This window comes from Dipodomys ordii, unplaced genomic scaffold, assembly GCF_000151885.1.
Source record: "Dipodomys ordii isolate 6190 unplaced genomic scaffold, Dord_2.0 Scaffold58, whole genome shotgun sequence".
Classification (NCBI taxonomy): Eukaryota; Metazoa; Chordata; class Mammalia; order Rodentia; family Heteromyidae; genus Dipodomys; species Dipodomys ordii.
The window spans coordinates 7831055-7850784 of NW_012267274.1; the positions used below are offsets into that span (position 1 = coordinate 7831055).

Here is a 19730-nt window from a genome sequence, read left to right on the forward strand (position 1 = left end):
AGCCGGAGACCTTGCAGCTCCCTCCTTGTCCCCTCCGGGCATGTCCACCAGCTCCTGCCTTTTGCCTTCCCCACCCCCTCTGTCTTTGCTTCCCTCCCTCTCTCCTCTCTTCACCCCCTTCTTATTCCACAAGCCTCTCATCTCTCTTCTTTCCCCTTCCCTCTTTTTTTCTTCTCCTTCTCTCCTTCCCCTCCTTTCACACCCTTCATTTCCCCCTTTCCCCCCCTGCCTCTTTCTCATCTTTTCCCCTCCTCCTCCACAAGAATTTGTTCAGAAATCTCTCTTGGTCTATCTCTATGTCTTTGTCTGTCTGTCTGTCTATTGTCTGTATCTCTCTCTCTATCTCATTGTCTTCTTTCTCCTCTGTCTTTGTCTCCTTCAAGGCATTTAAGGGTTGGAACCTGATGAATTAGGGGGCATACTGTCTGGGAGTGAGTTCTGGGGTCACTGCATCATTGAACCTGGGGTCCTCTAGACATCTGAAAGGCAGCATCCTGGGGCACCCCAGAAGCAGTGGGCTGGGAAATGCAGTGTGGTCGTCTGTTGGTGTGGACTGCTTTTTCTCCCCGAGCGATTGAAATCTGCCGTGCGTGCTCTGTGCAGTGATTGGACCGGGCAGGGCCGGGCTCCCCATCTGTTCTCTGTTTGCACTCGGGCGCCATTTCAGAAGCCACACGGGAAAAGTTTATGGGCCAACATGATAAAAAGTGACAGTCTGAAGTGCTGCGATCGCGCGTTTGGCAACACGAAGTGTTACCTGAAGCAGCTTACCATTTCCAGACCCCGCTCTCTCGCGTCTTAAGACAGCCGCCCCATGGCACCAGTGGGTGTGGACCCGGAGTCCCCCGGAGACACAGGCATTCCTGAGGTTTACAGGGCCCCCTTCCTATTCCCACCCCACCCAGATGTCATGACCTCTGTCTGGATCTGCTGCGGGATGTGGAGGGTCAGGCAGCCCTTGCCTCAGTTTCCCTCAGTTCTGGAATTCCAGCCTTTGTGTGGGTGCGCCCCTCCCCTCCCCCCACCTAGGGTTATGGAGGGGAGGGATTTCCTGGGAAGAAAGGAGGCTCAGGTCAGGAGTCCCACATGTGGAGCCCACTGTGCCCTTCATAGCTTGGGACTCGCTTTGCCCCCTGCTCCAATACTAGAGGTCAACTGCGTGGGAAGCGGCCTGGTTTACATGGCGCGTGCGGCCGCTGTCCTCAAGCAGGGACGGCGAGCCTCCCAGAAAGCAAACTTGTCACCTTGTTTGTTCAGCAATTCTAGGTAATAGTGACAAAGAAAGAAGAGCCAGCATTCATGTAGTTTGTCCCGACTTGCTTCGTGAATTTTGGTTTCTAGTGTGCAAGATACTGTCTGTCTGCTCCTTTGAAGGAGCATCTGGTGCTAAGCAGGGTGGCTTCTGGAACCTTCTCTCTGGATGGGGTGGAGGAGATTTCCCCAGGATGGCCAGTGCAGGGGAGGCCGGTCCACATGGGGGAAAGCGGTAGGACATGGCTGGGCCAGATTAGCAGAAGGTCTTGGGCTTAGCCTAGAGCACTATTGATTATATAGTAAGTATTGATTGGAGATGGTCAGAAGACTGGAGGGGGACTGTTTGCAGGGAGCCGGATCTGAAGGATTCAGACACAGAAGGGGAGCTATGCCCATAAAGCAAATGGCCGCTGGAGGGACATTGGTCTCCACTGGGTCAGCTGTGGGTGCTGTTGGGAATGGAGGAGTACATACATGATTTGGTCTCCACTGGGTCAGCTGTGTGGAATGGAGGAGTACATACATGATTTGGCTTTCTGTCCCTTTTCCATTATAGCCTTTCATTCTTCCCTCTCTCCCTTTCTCCCCCCTCTCTCTGTGTTGGCTCTGAACTCAGGGCCTAGGCACTGTCTCTTAGCTTTTCTGCTCCAGGCTGAGCCACATATTCACTTCTGGCTTTTTTTTTTTTTTTTCTGGTTAACTGGAGATAAGAGTCTCCATAGAATTTCCTGCTTGGTCTGGCTTTGAACCGTGATCCTCAGATCTCAGCCTCCTGAGTAGCTGGGATTACAGGCGTGAGCCACCAGTGTCCGGCTTTTCAAATATTTTTGAAACAACCATTTCTTATGTTTTTCTCCCCAGGCCAGCCTTTGACCTCAGTCCTCCTATCCACATCTCTTGTGTAGGTAGCTGGGATTACAGGTGTACATCACTGTGCCCAGCCCCCTACACCTTTCAGACTTCACTTTGCTCTTCAGATTTCAGCCCACAGGGCTGCACTTTGGTGGAGGCTGCTCCAGCTGCCTCACACAGCAAATGCTGCAAAGCCGTCTGGAAAGGCAAGATTGGAAATGTTGTAGGCTTACAGGCTCTAGGGTCTCTGTCGCAACGACTCAACTGTGCCCTTGTCACACAAATGCAGCCCCAGACAATATGTTATCCAATGAATATGGCCTTGTTCCAGGAAAGCTTTGTTTACCAAAGCATGCTATGGCTGGTTTGGCCCCTGGGCATAGTTTGCCAGCTCTGGGCTCTGGCTGTGGATTTACCCCTCACCCACCATTTTCACTGTGGGCCACCATCTTGCAGGATTCCTTCTCCTCGCATTCAGACCCAGCCCCCCCCCACGTGCTTTATAGTCCTTGTGGATTTCTGTTCATTTTCCATTGCCCACTTCACAGGGGAAGGTTCCCACCTGGGGGGGGGTGGGGGGTGGGGGGAGGGGGAAGGGGAAGACAGGTCTTGTGGCCTGTTGCTTTCCCGGCATCCATTGGGCCGTGGTAGGTGTTCAGTAAATAGTAACTGAGTGAGAAAAACAAACTTTGCAAACACAACTTGCTTGCCGCTTGGCTCTTTTCCACTCTTGTTTTGGGGGAGTGTCTGGCGTTCCATTCAGCTGGTGTTTTCTTCCTTTTGTGTTGACTGTCTTTCGGTGCTGTTTAACGTCTGGGCTCCTCTTGGCTTGTGTGCCTTTGGAGGACCCCTTTGGGAAAGCCTTGGGTCCCCCTGTGTTGGCTGTTTGGGGGTGGCGTGGGGGTGGGGAGTGAGTTCGTAGAACAGATGCTCCCCACATAGTGGGGCTCGGCTTTATTTGTTTCAGTCATGTGGGAGATTTGTTCTTTGGGGTGTGCTCCAGGCAGAACAATCCACCGCCTTGTGATGCGCTGCCCCGAGTTGGAGGCAGCCCAATGCTAGCAAGGAAGCTTTGTGTCCTGGGCCCGGGCCCCGTGTACCAGCCCCAGCTCTCCCCAGGGACCCGCCAGCCGCTCCACCGCCCCCCGGGGCCAGCTCGGCCGGGACTCTCCTGTGCCCCTTAGGAGCCATTGGCTTCCATCTCCTTTCGGGAGGTTGTGGGTGGCATTCTGCACTGAGTGTTTGGGAACTGTGATGGTGTTCAGTGCGGCTGTCTTCCCTGTGTATTACGCCCTGGGTAGAAATGGGGGACGCACAGACCCTCCTAGAACCAGAACCTTCTATCTGGGCACTTGAGATTCTCCTCAGGGAAACAGGACACTTCCATGAGGAACAGGTCCTCTGAGGAACTGAGGAGGGGCGGGGGGTGCGGGGAGGGGGAGGGTATGTGGGTGTGGGGCATCCACTTTACTTCTGGCCAGGGGATTCCTGTAGGAAAAATGCTTCAAGGACGGCTTCATTTGGGCCTTGGAGGATGAGTAGAGTTGGACAGGCGTGTGAGGAAGAGGAGAGCAGAGGGGGTCGAGGAAACCAAGGGACCCCAAGTGGATGTGGGGCTGGGCGACACCAGGACTCTGGCATTGGTGGCTGAGGACAGGCAAGCCAGCTGGGTTATAGGATTTGCTTCTGTGCAGTGGAGGCCGCTGCTCAGCTACAGGGCATTTTCCTTCTTGGTTCTTGGTGGTAAGCGCTCCAGGCATCTATTATTTTGAGAAAAACAGTATATCCCCACTCACCGAGCTCGGTCTGAATCTCCTGACCAGCATAGTACTGATCTGAACTTGAGAGCTCAGGAAAACTCTAGAAGGTCAAGGGTTTTGTAGACGGGATCTGTTTGCTTCTCTTAAATTTGAGACGTTTCATATTAAGAAACTTGATTGTGTGACAGATCGAGTGTGGCACATGCAAAGAAATGTGTATGTGTGTAGATGAGGGACATGCATACTTAAGTTGAGTGGCAAATGTGCAAAACTCCAATTATTTACAAATAAAAACATTCCAGAGTCGGGTGCTGTGGCTCAAGCCTGTAATCCCAGTTATTGGGAAAGCTTAGATCTAAAGATCATGGTTTGAAGCCAGCCCAGGCAGGAAAGTCTGTGAGATTCTTATATCTATCTAATTAACCATCACAAAACTGGAAGTGGTGCTGTGGTTCAAAGTGGTAGAGCTCTAGCCTTGAGCAAAAGGAACTCAGAGACAGCGCCCAGACCCTGATGAGTTCAAGCCCCAGGACCAATACACATGTGTGTGTGTGTGTGCGCGCGCGCACACACACACACACACACACACACACAATGGCACAATAAAAGGACTTCCCAGGATTTACCAAAAGAGCAGGTCTCATAGGCAAGGACTCACACAGTGTCTGGGACATTCTTCCCGCTGGGTTTCAGTTGATCTTCAAGGCCTGCAGTTTGTGGAAGCCGGGGTCTGGCACAGCTTCGGTCAGGTGCTTTCTCTGATTGCTGCTTTGGATGCCCAGTTGTTTTACGTAGTGCCAGGCTGGTTCCTTGCTCAGTGGAACGTGGGGAAAGATGGCCAGAAACCTTCTGGGGGAGAGCCATTTGCAAAGCAAGAACAGCTTCTCCGGGGGATGGATGGGCCTCCACTGACCTTTGTTGGACATTCTCTCCTCTCCCTCCTTCCCATCTGTCTCTGTCTTCTCTCCCACCTCTCTGCAGAGACACCATCCAAATACCAAACCTCTCAAGCAGAAGTTTACGTGGCTGCGCCAGGGGAGTCTCTAGAGTTACGCTGCCCGTTGAAAGATGCCGCCGTGATCAGTTGGACTAAGGATGGGGTACACTTGGGGCCCAACAATAGGACAGTGCTTATTGGGGAGTACTTGCAGATAAAAGGCGCCACGCCTAGAGACTCCGGCCTCTATGCTTGTACTGCAGCTAGGACTGTAGACAGTGGATCTTGGTACTTCATGGTGAATGTCACAGGTGAGTTGGCCTCTCAGCGCCCGGCTCTCTCTTCTCTGTAGCCACTTTATTTATTTATTTTTGCCGAGTTGAATCAAGGTGTGATCTGTGAATTGGCCGTCAGGGCTACAGATATTAGTTTATTATTATTGATTAATTTGTGGAGACCAGGGTAGAGGGATCACATTGTTGTTTGGGTTGCTCTCGAATTCCCGGGTTCAAGTGATCCTCCTGCCTCAGACTCCACCTTGGTGCTGGGACTACAGGTGTGTGCCACCATACCTGGCTGATGGGGTATTTTTGCAATTCTTTCCTGAGACCTGGCACACGAAACAGGCTAGTCATTACAAGTAACAGAGATCTCAGGTGCCAAAGAAGCATTTTCTTCTTAAGAGAGCACACTTTGGAGGTAAAAACAGAATCTGTCTCCCCTGCTTCACTCTCCTCTGCTACTTGACAGTCTCTGGTATTTAGAATATAGGATTGAAATTCCAGATTTTTAATTCTTTTATTAAAAGACTGTGTTTCTCTCCTTGGCTCTCCCGGCAGTTAGGGGGACCGACAGGCCCCCTCCCCTCTTGTGCCCAAGTTTAATTCTGCTGTCAGAGTGTTCATTAACCATCACAAGGGCCACACAGGGGCTGAGTTTTGTTAGGGACAAATTATTTTCTTTGGAGGGAGCTCCTAGAGGCCAAAAAAGTTATGTTGACAGGAAGAAAAAAAATCTTTGGGGATCACACAGTCAGTAAATTTGTCAGGGACTTGAAGACTGTATGAAGCTCAAAATTCCGTTCCAGTCTGTCCATCCAATGTTATCGTATGCTTAAATAATGTGGAAGTGGAATACACTGAGTCATGAGAGACCAACTGTCAACAAAGACACATGAAGCCCCTAGAAACCATCTTAAACTAAAGCCATCCTGGGGCGCCTGTGGGCTGATGCTATACTCTGCAGAAGTGCTCTAGTGTAGACAGCCCCGCCCCCTGCTGCAGATGCCCCACCCCCTGGTATAGATGGCTCCGCCCCCTGGCTTTGTGCACACAGTCATGGATATGTTCTTTTGTGTATAGATACCATCTCATCTGGAGATGATGAAGACGACACCGATGGCTCTGAAGACTTTGTCAGTGACAATAGTAACAACAAAAGTAAGTAACCGCCTGCTTCTGAAGGTCCCCACGACAGGAGTGTGGAGGGGAGTCCTATCTGTCACCTCTGTCAACTTCTGGGCACCACCGAGTTGTGTCCCGTCCTTTGCTGTTTTCCCACCCTCTCTGCTGCCCCAACTTTCCAACCTGAGAATAAACCAGTTTGCTGTCCACCCTTCTCTGCTGCTTGTCCTTTCTTCTCGTCAGTAATTCTTTTTTTCAAAGCAATCGCTCCGTTCTGTCCTTGGATTTCCTTTTCCTTTTGGTTTCTCACATTGAGAGATGTGAACCCACACTGCATAGAGGAAACATGGGAGGGGGCCGGTGACCTTCACTTTGAAGACAGCTTTGGGAAAGGGGACCGAAGTGGTGACAGTGGATAAGAGTGTGAATCCCCTCTGCAGTTGGAGTTACTTCACCACTTCACAGCTGCTCATTTAACTTCTGTGCTTCTATTTCTTAAGCTGTCACGTGGTACTAACATTGATATTTTCTGAGTTGTTATAAGAGTAAAATGGGGTCTATTTGTGCAGCACTGGGAAGAGCATTTGTGAATGTTTGTTGCATAAAGAAAATAAAATCTAAGCTGAGCGCCAGTGGTCCATGCCATTAATCTTCTTGGTTTAGGGGGCTGTGGTCTGGAGGATCACAGTTTGAACTCAGCAAGGCAGAAAAGTCTGTGAGACACCCCACTCCAAAATAACCAGCAAAAAAAGCAGAGCAAGAGGTGTGGTCAAGTGTGGGGAGCACCTGCTGCGAACAAGTCAGCCTGCAGAGGCCCTGAGTTTGGAGTCTAGAACGGGCATCAGTAAGATAAAGTAATCAAATCCAGCGTTAGGTACATTCTATAACGACATAGCTAGAATGATTTCCGACTGACGGCCGCTGGTTTTTGCTCACATGGTGTAGTCTACACTTTCTCAAAAGGAATTTCACCAATGAATGAGAGGAGGCCTAAACAATAAGACAGCTACTTATAAAATAAGACTGTAGCTTCCAAAGTGGAGTGTTTCTAGAGCTGCTAAAGGTTCTCAGCAATATGAAGAGGAAAATACAAGGATTTCTTCCTCTTTCTTGTAACCGCACGTGCACAGCTCCTTCTGTTGTTCACATCCCCGTGAGGGTGGTACATTGGTGAGAACTGACGAGCCTGCATTGGCAGAGCGTTGTAGCTGAAGTACAGACAGGGTTGGCATTAGGCCTTTCTCTTGGTGTTGGCCACCCTGTTGGTTTGAACCAAGAGATGATGATGTTGTCTGCCATAGTAGAATCTTACCAAGTAGTTTCACAGCCCGAAATCCCTCTGTTGGGCCATGTACTCATTTTTCTCTTCTGCCCCATAACTGTGGGCCACCACTGAACTTCTGAACCCTCTTTGTAGTTTTGCCTTTTCCAGAATCTTCCTCTGAGTAGCCTTTTTAGATTGGCTTCTTGCATCAAGTCATATGCAATGAAGTTTCTAATGTGTCTCTCACATCTGAGAGTGCTTGCTTTTCAGCGCTGAATAATATTGCATAGTGTGTGTGTGTGTGTGTGTGTGTGTGTGTGTGTGTGTCTCCCCTGGTCTACTTACCCATTCTGTACTCGTGAGCACCTTGGTTGGTTCCATGTTTTGGCAGCTGCCATGAACCTCTGTGTGTAGGTTTTGTTTGGAGGTGAGTTTTCAGCTCTTTTGGGTAGGTACACGGTGGTGTGATAGTGGGAGGATATAGTAAGGGTGTTCACATTGTAGGACGTGCTGTAGCCATCAGCCAGGAAGGAGAGCTCCTGTTGCTCTCTGTGCTCAGAGGCCTCTGGTATTGTCAGTGTTCTGGCTTTTGGCCATTCTAGTAGGTGTGTAGAGGTTTCTTGTTTTAATTTGCATTTCCTTCATGACATATGATGTGAAACATCTTTTTATTTGCTTAATTACCAGGTGTACATCTTCTTTGTTGAAGAGGTGTCAGGGTTTTTGGTTCACTTTTTAATTGGGTTGTTTGTTTTCATATTGTTAAATTTGAGAGTACTTTGTGTATTTGGGACAATAGTTTATTATTATTTATTTATTTTGCAAATACTTCTCCCAGTCTTCTTTTGGTAATATATTTCACAGAGGAACAAGCCATTAGTTCCTGTAAAGTCTGTCTTATCAATCCAGCCATGGATTGTGCCTTTGGTGTGGCATTCTGAAACTCAAAACCTGGTCGTATCTATCTAGGTGTATCTCCTTTGTGTTTTATATTAAATCACAATTGGGATCTATTTCAAGTTAATTGTAGAACATTTCTGTCTAGATTTATTTTTGTTTTTGGCTTTTTGTTCTCCAGTTCTGGAACTCTTTGTTGAAAAGGGCTATTCAACCTAGGGCGTGTGTGTGTGTGTGTGTGTGTGCGCGCGCGTGCGCGCGCATATGCATATGTTGGTACTGAAGCTGGAATTCAGGGCCTGGGTGCTGTCCCTTAGCTTTTTCACTCAGAGTTGGCACTCTACCACTTGAGCCACACCTCTACATCTGCCATTTTGGTGATTAATAGGACATAAGAGTCTCACTGACTTTTCTTTCCAGGCTTGGCTTTGAACCTTGATCTTCAGATCTCAGCCTCCTGAGTAGCTAGGATTACAGGCATGAATCACTAGCACCTGGCCTAGCCTAGCCTGGGGCTTCTTAAAGGAAGAAATAGGTGTTAGGCATCTGATCTGGGATAGACGTGGTACGTGACTTTGTCCCCGAGTCTCCCAAAAGCATAAGCGTGAGCAGAAAAGGAAAATAGTTTGGTTTAAGTAGCTAGAGGAAACTTAGGGCCATGGTTCTCAAACTGCCGTCTCTGACTGGCAGCCTTAGAAAGGCAGAGTCTGGGACCTCCCCGAGTTAGAAACTCTGTAGAGGTTTAGAAACACACTGAAGTGTGACAACCGCTTGGGGACACAGTGAAAGAGGGATTAGTTCCCCATTAACAGTCTCATTTGTGCAGATGGGACGTGTCTAAAGGTGTGATTGGTCCCCTCCTTCTCAAGGGCTGTTTAATAATAAAATACCCACACTTCCACCATTCTTCGGCTCTCATGAGGCTGGAGGTGGTGATGTTGGGGACTTGCGTGGTGGCCTCTGGGCTCAGTCGAGGCCACCAATAACCCAGAGAGACAAAAAGAGAGCAGTCAGTCTTTGATGTATTGATCTGGACAGTGACTCAGTAACCCAAGGGGGCAAGTGCGGGGACATGGGGTCACGATGGGGCGGGGTGAGGATGCTGGGACACTTGTTGCCAGCTTGGAGGTCATACTGTGCGCAGGTGCCATGGGGACATTGATTGGGACATTGGGTTCTAGCAGCTGTGATTGGCTGGCCTACTGAAGAATCCTTTCTCCTGGTGGTCAGGAGCCCTGCTGACCCTTCAAGAGTCCACGTGATGCCCTCAAATGTAACAGCACCTCTAGGTTACGTCATGAGCAGGCCGAGCACACAGACTCTCCTTGTGATGCTGCTGGGTGGGCCTTGGGGTGGGGACGGGGGTGGAAAGCTGCTGTGGCCTTGGCCTGACTGTCGCTGCCACCTGGAGCAGCCGGGTACACGAGCCCGGGTCCATCCTCCCCTGGCCAGCGGAGCTTTTGCCAGGGTTTTGCCTTGCAACCAGCCAGGGCTTTTGGTAATTAGCTCTCAAATGACACCAAGTCTGTCCCTGAAATGGATGCTGTGGGATGATTAAGGGCTGGGGTTAGCTGTCCCAGGCAGACACCGCTGTCGGATGGTGCCTCTGTTTGGTGCCTCTGAAATATTAGACGCTATTTAAAGTGATAGCAGTTCTTAACTGGCTACTTGGCCTCTGCCATCTGCTAGTGTGATTAGGCGGGTCTGATTCACAGGTGCAGCCCAGGGCGGCCGAGATTAAGCAGCTGTGGCCTGTGTGGACAGAGGAATGCCATGGGCTGGGGTAATTGGCAGGGCGGGAAGGGGGAAAAACAATTTGTTGCCACCTCCATTGTCAAATGCCTGACCCGATTACTAGGGAAAATTGCAGAAGCGCCGAATTCCTTGCATTTTCAACCACCTGGAAACACCCAAGTGTTCAGATGGATTCCTTTGGTGCCTTCTGATTGTCTGGAAATGCTACAAGGGGTATTCTAGGCTGTTTGCCTTGAGTAAAGTTCACAAATGACGCTTCTGTGACCCTGTGTGACATTCTTGGGCTTTGCTGGGGAGAGCCTCCCCTCCCCTCCCCATTTGAGCTGAGACATTGCGTGTTTAGTTCTCTTCTCGTCAAGCTTGAAAATAACGTTGAAGGTTCTTTTTTCCTGCTGGTATGGTAGGTGATCATTAATCTAATTTTAGTGGTTCAAAACAAAATCTTCGTCTGGTGGAGGTCCTCAGATTCTGTATAAAGCACAGAAAACATGGGAGCCCCAATCCAAGGATAAAAATAACAAGAATTAGCTATTCAGGTGGCTGAGATCAGAGGATCTAGGTTTGAAACTGTCCAAGCAGGAAAGTCTTTGAGGTGCTTATCAAAAAGGTAGAAGTGGGACTGTGACTCAAGTGGTAGAGCGCTAGCCTTGAGCAAAGCAAAGCAAAACAAGACAAAACAAAAGCAAGGGACATTGCACAGGCGCTGAGTTCAAGCCCCAGTACCATACAAAACAAAAACAAAGATTAAAGGGATCCCTAGTACTGAAAAATCTCTTTTTTTTTTTTTAAAGAAATTAAACAGTATTGCTCAAGTTCCTCAAAGATGTTCATCTCATATATACCAATGTCAGGCCAGGCATGGTAGCTCAACCCTGTAGTCCTTCATCCTTAAGCTGTAGAGACTGAGGGATTTCTGTTCAAGAGACTCCATTTCAGCTAATGACTGGGCTGGAGGATGCTTGATGAGTAACCCAGCTGTGGGAAGCGTGGCTAAGTAAAGTGGGGTGCACCTGTCATCCCCAGTGTCGTGGGAAGCACAAGTAGGAGGAACTCAGCCCAGGCGTGTCTGGACATACAGGGACACCCTATATAACCAATGTCCATAGAGACTAGACGTCAGGCTTGAGTGGTAGGGCTCTGGCTTAGCAAACTTGAGGCCCTGAATTCAGTACCCAGTGGAGGGTTGGGTCATAGGTGAATATTTGTCAACTTCCGTTTTTCTTTTTTAAATACGTTGTCTTTCTCCTTTGATGACACTGAGATTTGAACTCAGGGCCTAGTGCTTGCTAAGAAAGAGCTCTACCCACTTGAACCACATCCCTCGCTCATTTTATTTTTGTCTTTTTCGATTTTTTTGCTCATACCGGGACTTGAGCTCATGGCCGTGCACTTTCACTCATTTCCCTTTCATGTCAGCCACACTTTGACTTCCAGCTTGTTTCTTTTCTTTTTTTTCCTTTAAAGCAGTTTTAAGTTTTGTTGGCATCCTACATTTTAAAAAAAGTCAAATTTAAGGTCATACCTCTTCCATTTGATGTACTATATGCAGATTGTGCAAAGTATGAAGAGATACAAATTAGTCTATGTCCCCCACAAAGTTATTAGAGTATAGAATCATCTTCATAAATGCATATTTAAAATTCTTATGAAGATAGATGGACTGCCCCGACGTATGGACTGTCCATGTGTTCCATGACACTTTCCAAAATGATTCAAGGCACGACACATACATCATGTGAATACATGTTCTAGTCTTTGTGTCTCTGATACCGCCATCTAAGATGTGGCTTCATGACTTATACAACTAAATGGTCTCAATGAAGTTCTGTTTCTGGATTGAAAAACCACAGATCTATAACCATCATGTGGGTAACTGCTCCAGAATAGAGAGAATATGAGTACAGCACTTTTAAAAACAAACACAAAAGAATGGTGTAGATCTGAAGGTGTTTAAATGCTTCCATTTTGGATAATTAACAACCGATGTAAGTCTGGTCCCTGAAACTAATGCACCACTAGTCTCTACTAAGGAAAATGAATTTAAAAAATTAACGTGGTTTACAGTGTTTCCAATATCACTACATAAAAACCTAGAGAGACCAATTATATCCAGTAGCTTCAAAAGATGGCTAATGACTTCAATGTAAGTTGGGTGCTGGTGGCTCACACCTGTTATCCTGTACTCAGGAGGCTGAGATCTGAGGATCAAGATTGAAAACCAGCCCAGGCAGGAAAGTCCTTGAGACTCTAATCTCCAAGTGGTGCTGTGGCTCGAGTGCTAGAGCACTATCCTTGAGCTGAAGAGCTGAGGGACCACACCCAGGCCCAGTGTTCAAACTCCACAACTGACAAAAAAAAAAAAAAAGATTTCAATGTAATCAACTTTACCAATGTTTGTCCAGTTCTGTTTTATACACAAGGAAACTGTACTCTATAATTTCTTACAAAATAGTAAGTAAGGAATAGATGGTAGGAAATATAGATGCCGAAAGAGAATTCATGAAGTCCTTTTCTGTCATTTTCACTAAAGAATCATCAGTAAGCAACCACTTCCAGCTTTCTGCTGGTTATTTGGAGATAAAGATTCTGGAGTGTTTGTCTGCCTGGGCTGGCTCCAAACTATGGTCCTGAGATCTCAGCCTCTTGGGTAGCTAGGATTATAGGCGTGAGCCACCAGTGCCTGGCTCACTCATTTGATTTGCATACCCATGTTCTACAATATCCAGGTTGCCCTAACTCTTTGCTCATCTTACCTGACTTAGCTCCTGTGGACCTCCTTGCTCACAGAAGAGCACACGTGCCTGTTGAAAATCCATGTGTTCTCTCTTCTGGTGTTGTATGTGGGGGATATATTTCAGTGGCAGGCCTGCTTTTCCCAGTAGACTGCAGGAACTAGCCTGGATGTGGACTGAGTGGATACTTGGGGAGATGGCAGAACTCCTGTACATCTTTTCCGAATCTCATTAACAGCAGAGCTGTGCAAGGTCTGCGCTATATATTAAGAGAAGCAGTTGGTGCTTCCCAAAGTATATGCCTTGGGACTCTAGTTCAGAAATTCTCGTCTATCAAAAGTGCATCCTTTTGAGATATATTTGGGAAACACTGCAGGTATAAACTCCGAGGTGCGCTGCAGTAAAACATGGTTTAATTTTGCCCTTTTGCAGGCCTTTCCAAACTTAGTGGCCATTAAGACCTTTTAAAAATATTGTATCTATTAACATGCATATGCACAGAAAAACTCATGATGGTCTGGTGTGGGGGATCTGCCCTGTCCCCCCTTTGAAGTCAAGTTCTCCCCTCACAGATGGGAAGGGCATTCTCCGGTCATATTTTAGCAGCTGACTAGCTGATGACCTCACAGCTTGCCCGTGCTAGACACTTCCCCGAACAGAGCAATCCTTGATGTCATCACAAGCCTGACTGCCAGGAAATAATACAGCTAGCTATACTCATGCCCTTCAGTGAAACATATTTTCTCTGCACAGAAAGTTACAATCCCAAATGTTCGTTTTTGAAATGGATCCAGGTCCAGGGTTTTGAAAGGCTGACAATCTCTGAGCTAGCATAGGAAAGTATAACTACTCCATCCTTCTTCGTTAGTTATACTGGGTATTTTACTGGGTTACCAGCAGCAGGTAAGAAGACTGTGTGCTTGATGGATGGAGGGATTTTTTTTTTATTACCACTAGATTACATTTAAAAGTGATTAATGAAGCCGGTGTTGGCGGCTCATGGCTGTAATCCTAGCTACTCAGGAGGCTGAGATCTAAGCATCACGCTTTGTGGCTAGGCTGGCCAGGCAAGTCCATGAGACCCTAATAGTCAATGAATCAACAAAAAGACTGCAAGTGGAGCTGCGGCTGTGGTTCAAGTGGTAGAGTGTTAGTCTCGAGCAAAAAGAGACAGAGCCCGGGCATTGAGTTCAAGCCCTAGAACCAGCAATTAACACTCCCCCCCCCCTGCGTCCCCCTCCTCCCCGAAAAAAAAAAAAAGTAAATGGCTCTGAAGAACCTAAGATTTAGTTCTTGGAAAGATGATGATTGACCAAAAGTTTGGAACTTTTGCTTATAGACAGCTAGCTGGATCAAAATTCCGGCTGCTGAAAATGATTCTTTCTGGTTTTTAGTGAAGGTGGTGGACAAGGTAATTTTCTATTTTGGTTTCAGGCCTGCTGACAGAGCCAGGTGTTTCCTTACTGTATGTCAGAGAGAAAGGCAACTTTTTTTCCCCCTCTTTTTTTTTTGGAAATAACTAGGGAAAACAAAGGTAATAATTGGCTTGAGATTCCAAACTCTTTTCATCGATTAACCTGCTGATGTTAACAGATTTTTAGCTACCTTTGTTCTGAGATTTTTTTTTTTTTTTTTTACCACGTAGAGATGGTATCTAAGTTAGCAGAAAACGAAGTTAGCAGATACAGGTTTTTTTCCCTTTTAAAGTTGTGTTCAAGTTTCTAGGATTTGCAAGGAACAAAATAGCAAACAACAACAAAGAAAGCATACCGGCCTCCCCAGTATTTGGAAATTCTCCCTAACAAGCACCTCCTCAACATGTGGGTTCTGGCGTCTGATTGGAAATGCCCTTACCATGCCCACCAATCAGACAGCTTCTCCTTTTCTGACTCTCCCTGATCAAACCCTGCAGCCCTGAGCTGGAGGGCTGTGCTGGCAAGGCAGATCCTGGGAATTCCCACGGGGTGATGGGGCGGCCTCCCCCCGGGGTCAGGTCATTTTACTTATGGGTAGTGGAGCCAGTGCCTTGGCTGTCAGCAAGCTGTAGTTTGGATGAGATTTCTCAAGTGAAGCCACAGAGATGTCTTCTCCTCTCACCCCGCTGCCAGCTCCGTGCTGTGCTAGCTCTGTGTGCTCGGTGGGATGGTAAACCCAAAACAGATGAGGCGTCTACTGCAGCGAGAGGGACATTTTCCCCCATTAGGGTCAGAGCATTTGAATGTCCTGATTAGTGGTATTTTTAAAAGCCCTAATTATAGACTTAAGACAGAGGCCTTAGTGGAGCTTTAGGGAGTTTGTGAGACTTAATCTAGGAGCTGAAACAGGCTGTGGTTTACTTTTTTATTTTTATTTTTACTTTTGCATCAATAAAAATACATTTGGCAGTCATCAGTGTCCACGGCTCACATAAATCTTGAACTTTTGACTTAATTACTATGGGAGAGTTCACAGGGCAGCCTGGAGTGGTTGACAGAGCACTGCTTAGGGAGCTGGAGACTTGGGGCTAGCATTAGCCTGGCCTCTGGCTGTGTGACCTTGATCAAATCACTTAACCTTTCTGGGTGACATTGATCGCCTCAGCCATCAGGCCAGATGGTCACTGAGGTCGCTTTTGGTACAGTGTTGTAATATGATTCCATGTTTTCCCTTTAAAACATTAGGCTGTGCTCTCTTTTTGATGTGTGTGTGTGAGAGAGAGAGAGAGAGAGAGAAAGAAATAGGGAAATAGGGAGGAAGGGAGGGAAGAAAGCAAAAGAGAAGGAGAGACAGAAAGAGACAGAGATGGAGAGAGAGAGAGAGGCCCAGGTGCTGGTGGCTCAGGCCTGTAATCCTAGTTACACAGGAGGCTGAGATCTGAGGATCATGGCTTGAAGCCAGACCTGGCAGAGAAGTCTGAGACACATATCCAGTTAATCACAGAAAAAGCTAGAAGTGGTGCTGTTTAGCTCAAGTGGTAGAATGCTTGACGAGCAGAAGAAGCATAGGGACAGCGTCCAGGCCCAGAGTTCAAGGCCCAGGACTACAAGTGAGAGAATGAGAGAAAGAGGAGAGACAGGAGGCTTTCAATCTTAGCTGTCAGTATTGGAAGACATAAAGGTTTTTATGTAGGCAGGCTCGGCAGCCTATGGTTTCCCATTAAGGTTAAATGGTAGGAGCAAACAACCCCTATAATCCTGCCATTTGTTGACACAATCAATATCTGCCTAGCATACAGGTGCCTACAAAGCATGCTAGACCTGGGAAGGACCGATCAGAAAAGAAAACCTCTCATTTTATAGTGAAAGCTTTTTAATAGTCATCCATTCCACCCATCTGCACATTGATCCATCCATCCATCTAACCACCCCCCCACTTACCCATTTATCCATTTATTCATGCATCCATTCATCTCTGCATGCCTATTCTTTAGGCCAACAGCAAGTGAGGCTGCAGCCTGCAGCACTCCATGCTGGCTGGTCAGTACAGAAACACTTCCAGCACACAACAGAAACCAGTCCAGAGAAGGGAGGCCGGGCCTTCACCCTGGATGGGATGGAGTACTTGGGGGTGTGCATCTCTCTGAGCAGCTTGAGACACTTGTTCACATACTTAACATCATCGCTAATGGGTAATCACACTACACTAAACCTTGGTGATGGAGTTTGACTTATTGGTTGCGTTGGAGTCTTAACTGTTTCTTAAAATTTGCTCATTAACCATGGGGCTGGTGGCTCACGCCTGTAATCTTAGCTAAAAGGCTGAGACCTGAGGATCGAGGTTCAAAGCCAGCCCAGGCAAGAAAATCTGTGAGACTCTTATCTCCAATTAACCACCAGAAAACTGGAAGTGGTGCTGTGGCACAAGTGGTAGAGCGCTAGCCTTGAGCTGAAGAGCTGAGGGACAGCGCCCAGGCCCAGAGTTCAAGCCCCACAACTGACCAAAAAAAGAAAAAAATGCAGTATTGAGTGACTAAGAAAATGTTGTTGTATTGCTACTGATGATATCAGAGCCAAAGGGACCACATCTGTCCACAAGGCTCACTTGTGAACTTCACATTTGCCATAGTGTCACTCACCTTGTATGCCCTGGCTCTCCTTTGTCATGCGGTGACTTTATTCCTACTAAGATGATACTAAGGGAAGTATATAAAACAGTAGCTCATATCCTTGATCTCCAACAACCTGATATGCTTTGCTTACGTAATCACTCTTACATAAGGCTGTTGACTAAACCTGTGTATTGACCATCAACTAAGGGTCTCGGATTATCTCTGCTTTTGTACGTCTTTATTTTGACAATCCCTTCTCCAAATCAAAGTTATTAAAGCTGCCCCCAGGCCTCGTTAGGGAAGAGGCCTCCTTTGGTCTTGACCTGTCTGAGGTTCTGGGCCTGTGTTTCTTCACGGACTCATTATGGCTCTTTGGGGTTCTTCACATTTCTTTCATGTGGTTTGGCTGTGAAGATGGCGGGCAATAGGAATGCATATAAGGAACCAGGTGTGGTGGTGCATGCTGTAAACCTAGCACTTCGGAGGCTGAGGCAGAAGGATGATGGGTTGAGGCCAGTCTGGGCTACATAGTGAGTTTAAGGACCCATATTATAGGTTTGTTAGTTTTCTAGATCTAGGTCTAAAAAACTAGTTTCTATCAGGAGGAGCCATTGGAAAACAATAAAATCATCTTTCTTTCCTGCATCATGTTTATTAAAAAGAAATATACTTGACATCTTATAGGGGAGATTCAGTGGCAAAAGTCGTGCTTGTACATTAGGAGAACACACCGGACCAGGGCTGGTCAGACAAATGAGATTCTAGCCAGAGAAGGGGGAGGCTGGTCACTGGTATCCAGGGCACTCAAACCACTTGGTCCCCTGGCCTTTTCTTTGGAGTTTCGGACAAGTTACAGTTCTTGAGGGAATGTTGTACAATTCAACGTCCAGCTCTAGCCACATGGGTGATCTGCTCCTACTCTGGAGATTTGATTTCATGGCCTCCCATCATGCACCTGGGGCCTCAGGGCCTGTGATGAGAAGTTTGGCACCCACACCCAGAGACATGGCTTTTATCTGTTTTGCACAGCAGAGTTTAGAGATAGAAAGTTGCACCCCAAGGAAGTGGCGTCCAGCCAGAAATGCCAGTGAAATGCTTCCACCCTTAAATGACTCTTCCTTCATCTCTAGGACAAAGGCCCTGGTGGCCGGTGTGCTGTTGGTGCAGCTCAGAGCTTTTCAGAACACATGGTTGGAGGGAGATCCTTGTTTGGTCCTGGGGAGGTAGGGAAGAACAGCATTCCTAGTTCCTTGAGCCAAATCCTACTTTTGACATCTTAAGGAACATTAAAAAGAAGAGAAAAGAAAAGAAAAGTCTGGCCTAATGGTTTGTAAGCACATATCTGTTGATTTCTTTTATGTTGCAAAGAAAGACATTCCAGAGGGTCAGCTCAGCCGTAATTGATGCTATCTGAAAGAGTTACTGCATTAATATTTAGCTAATTCATGTGAATAGGCTATTGTGTTTACTTAAACAAATGACATGGGTGCAGACACCTGACAGCATGAGGTATGCTTTTCATTTAGGGCAGATTTGTTAACTTCTTTGTGTAGTAACAAAGCTCATAATTTATTTTGTGCTCTCAATGGCTTCTTTTCAGTGACTGTGGATGGATTTTTCTTTTCTAAGTAGAAGCTTTTAAAGTGAAAGATTATTGAAATTGTTTCAATGTACGTCAGACCCTGGGGGGCTTGTGATAAACAGAAATCCAGTACTGCCCAGTGAACTCTAAGAATAGGTGTGTTTAGGGGCGATGGTTTCCCATTGGCTACCGTCTGGAATGCAGTTGGATTCAAAGACAGAGTGCAGCCCATCCCTCCTCCCTTGGTCTCCCTGCCTTCGTTCATCTTCCCTCCTTGCTTCCTTTCTCGTGATTCTCATGGTGACCAACTATAATATTGCCCCTCTTTGTACAGTCTTGGTGTATCAGAGCTGCCATGTAAATCCTACCACCTGGATACGTGGACATGCACAGGATAAAGACGGTCCGGAAGCCTGTGTTAGGAAGTTCAGCTCCACTAGGCAGTAGTGGTTCCCGCCTGAAATCCTAGCAACTCTGGAGGCTGGGATCTGAAGATTGCAGTTTGAAGCCATCCTGGGCAGAAAAACTCCTTGTCTTATGTTAAATTAACAATCACAAAGTTGTGGAATTGTGACTCAAGTGGTAGAGCAGGGACAGTACCAAGGCTCTGAGTTCAAGTCCCAGTACCAGCACATGTGTGCACACACAGGAAGGAGGGAAGGAAAGGAGAGAGGGAGGGAGGGAGGGGAAAGGAAAGGAAAGGAAATTAATCCTCAGTGTTCTCCTTGTTCCTCGTAGTGGGCTCATGCATGAGTGTTAGGCAGATGGGGTTGGGGATGGAAGTGGTGATCCCTAACTTGAGAGTATGGGTACCAAGGGAAGCCCTTCCCTAGAGCACGCTGGGCTGCGTGTAGGAGAGACTTCCACATACAGGCCAGAGGACACGTTCCTGCTTGCTCCTGTTTACCTCTGGTTTGTGGAGTGCATGTGTGGCCATGAGTTTGACCTCATGGAAAGTAGCACAGTTACAAGTCAGTTTTCTAGAATGTTCAAGGCCCTGTCAACAGATCCCTTAGGGGAGAAGAATATGGGATTTGGGTTACCCAGTTTGCTCAGACAGAAACATACATGTGAAATGTGAAATTGTAGTCCCTGATTTTCATGGAAGTTCAGGACAATACTGAAGGAGGGAGGGAGGGAGGGTGGCCTTCGCTCAGACCAGGTGTTTTGGACTTTGGTCTTCAATGTCACATTGGTTGAAGGTAAAGTCCTAAACCTTTGGGGAAACTTGCTGCTGGTCCTCCTCCCCCTCCCTCCTTCCCTCCTT

At 47.2% G+C, this 19730-nt stretch overlaps 1 protein-coding gene across 3 annotated transcripts in view; it reads left to right on the forward strand.

Annotated features, from left to right (window-relative positions):
- Positions 1-19730, forward strand: part of Fgfr2 (fibroblast growth factor receptor 2) — a 107767-nt gene that overhangs the window by 18541 nt on the left and 69496 nt on the right. For 2 of the 3 annotated variants that reach the window (XM_013021966.1, XM_013021967.1), the window contains exon 3: positions 6165-6242. In XM_013021966.1, the coding sequence (XP_012877420.1) occupies positions 6165-6242 (78 nt within the window). Of the gene's footprint in view, positions 1-4847; positions 5115-6164; positions 6243-19730 lie in introns of all 3 variants that reach the window. The other variant, XM_013021965.1, reaches the window with a different exon arrangement.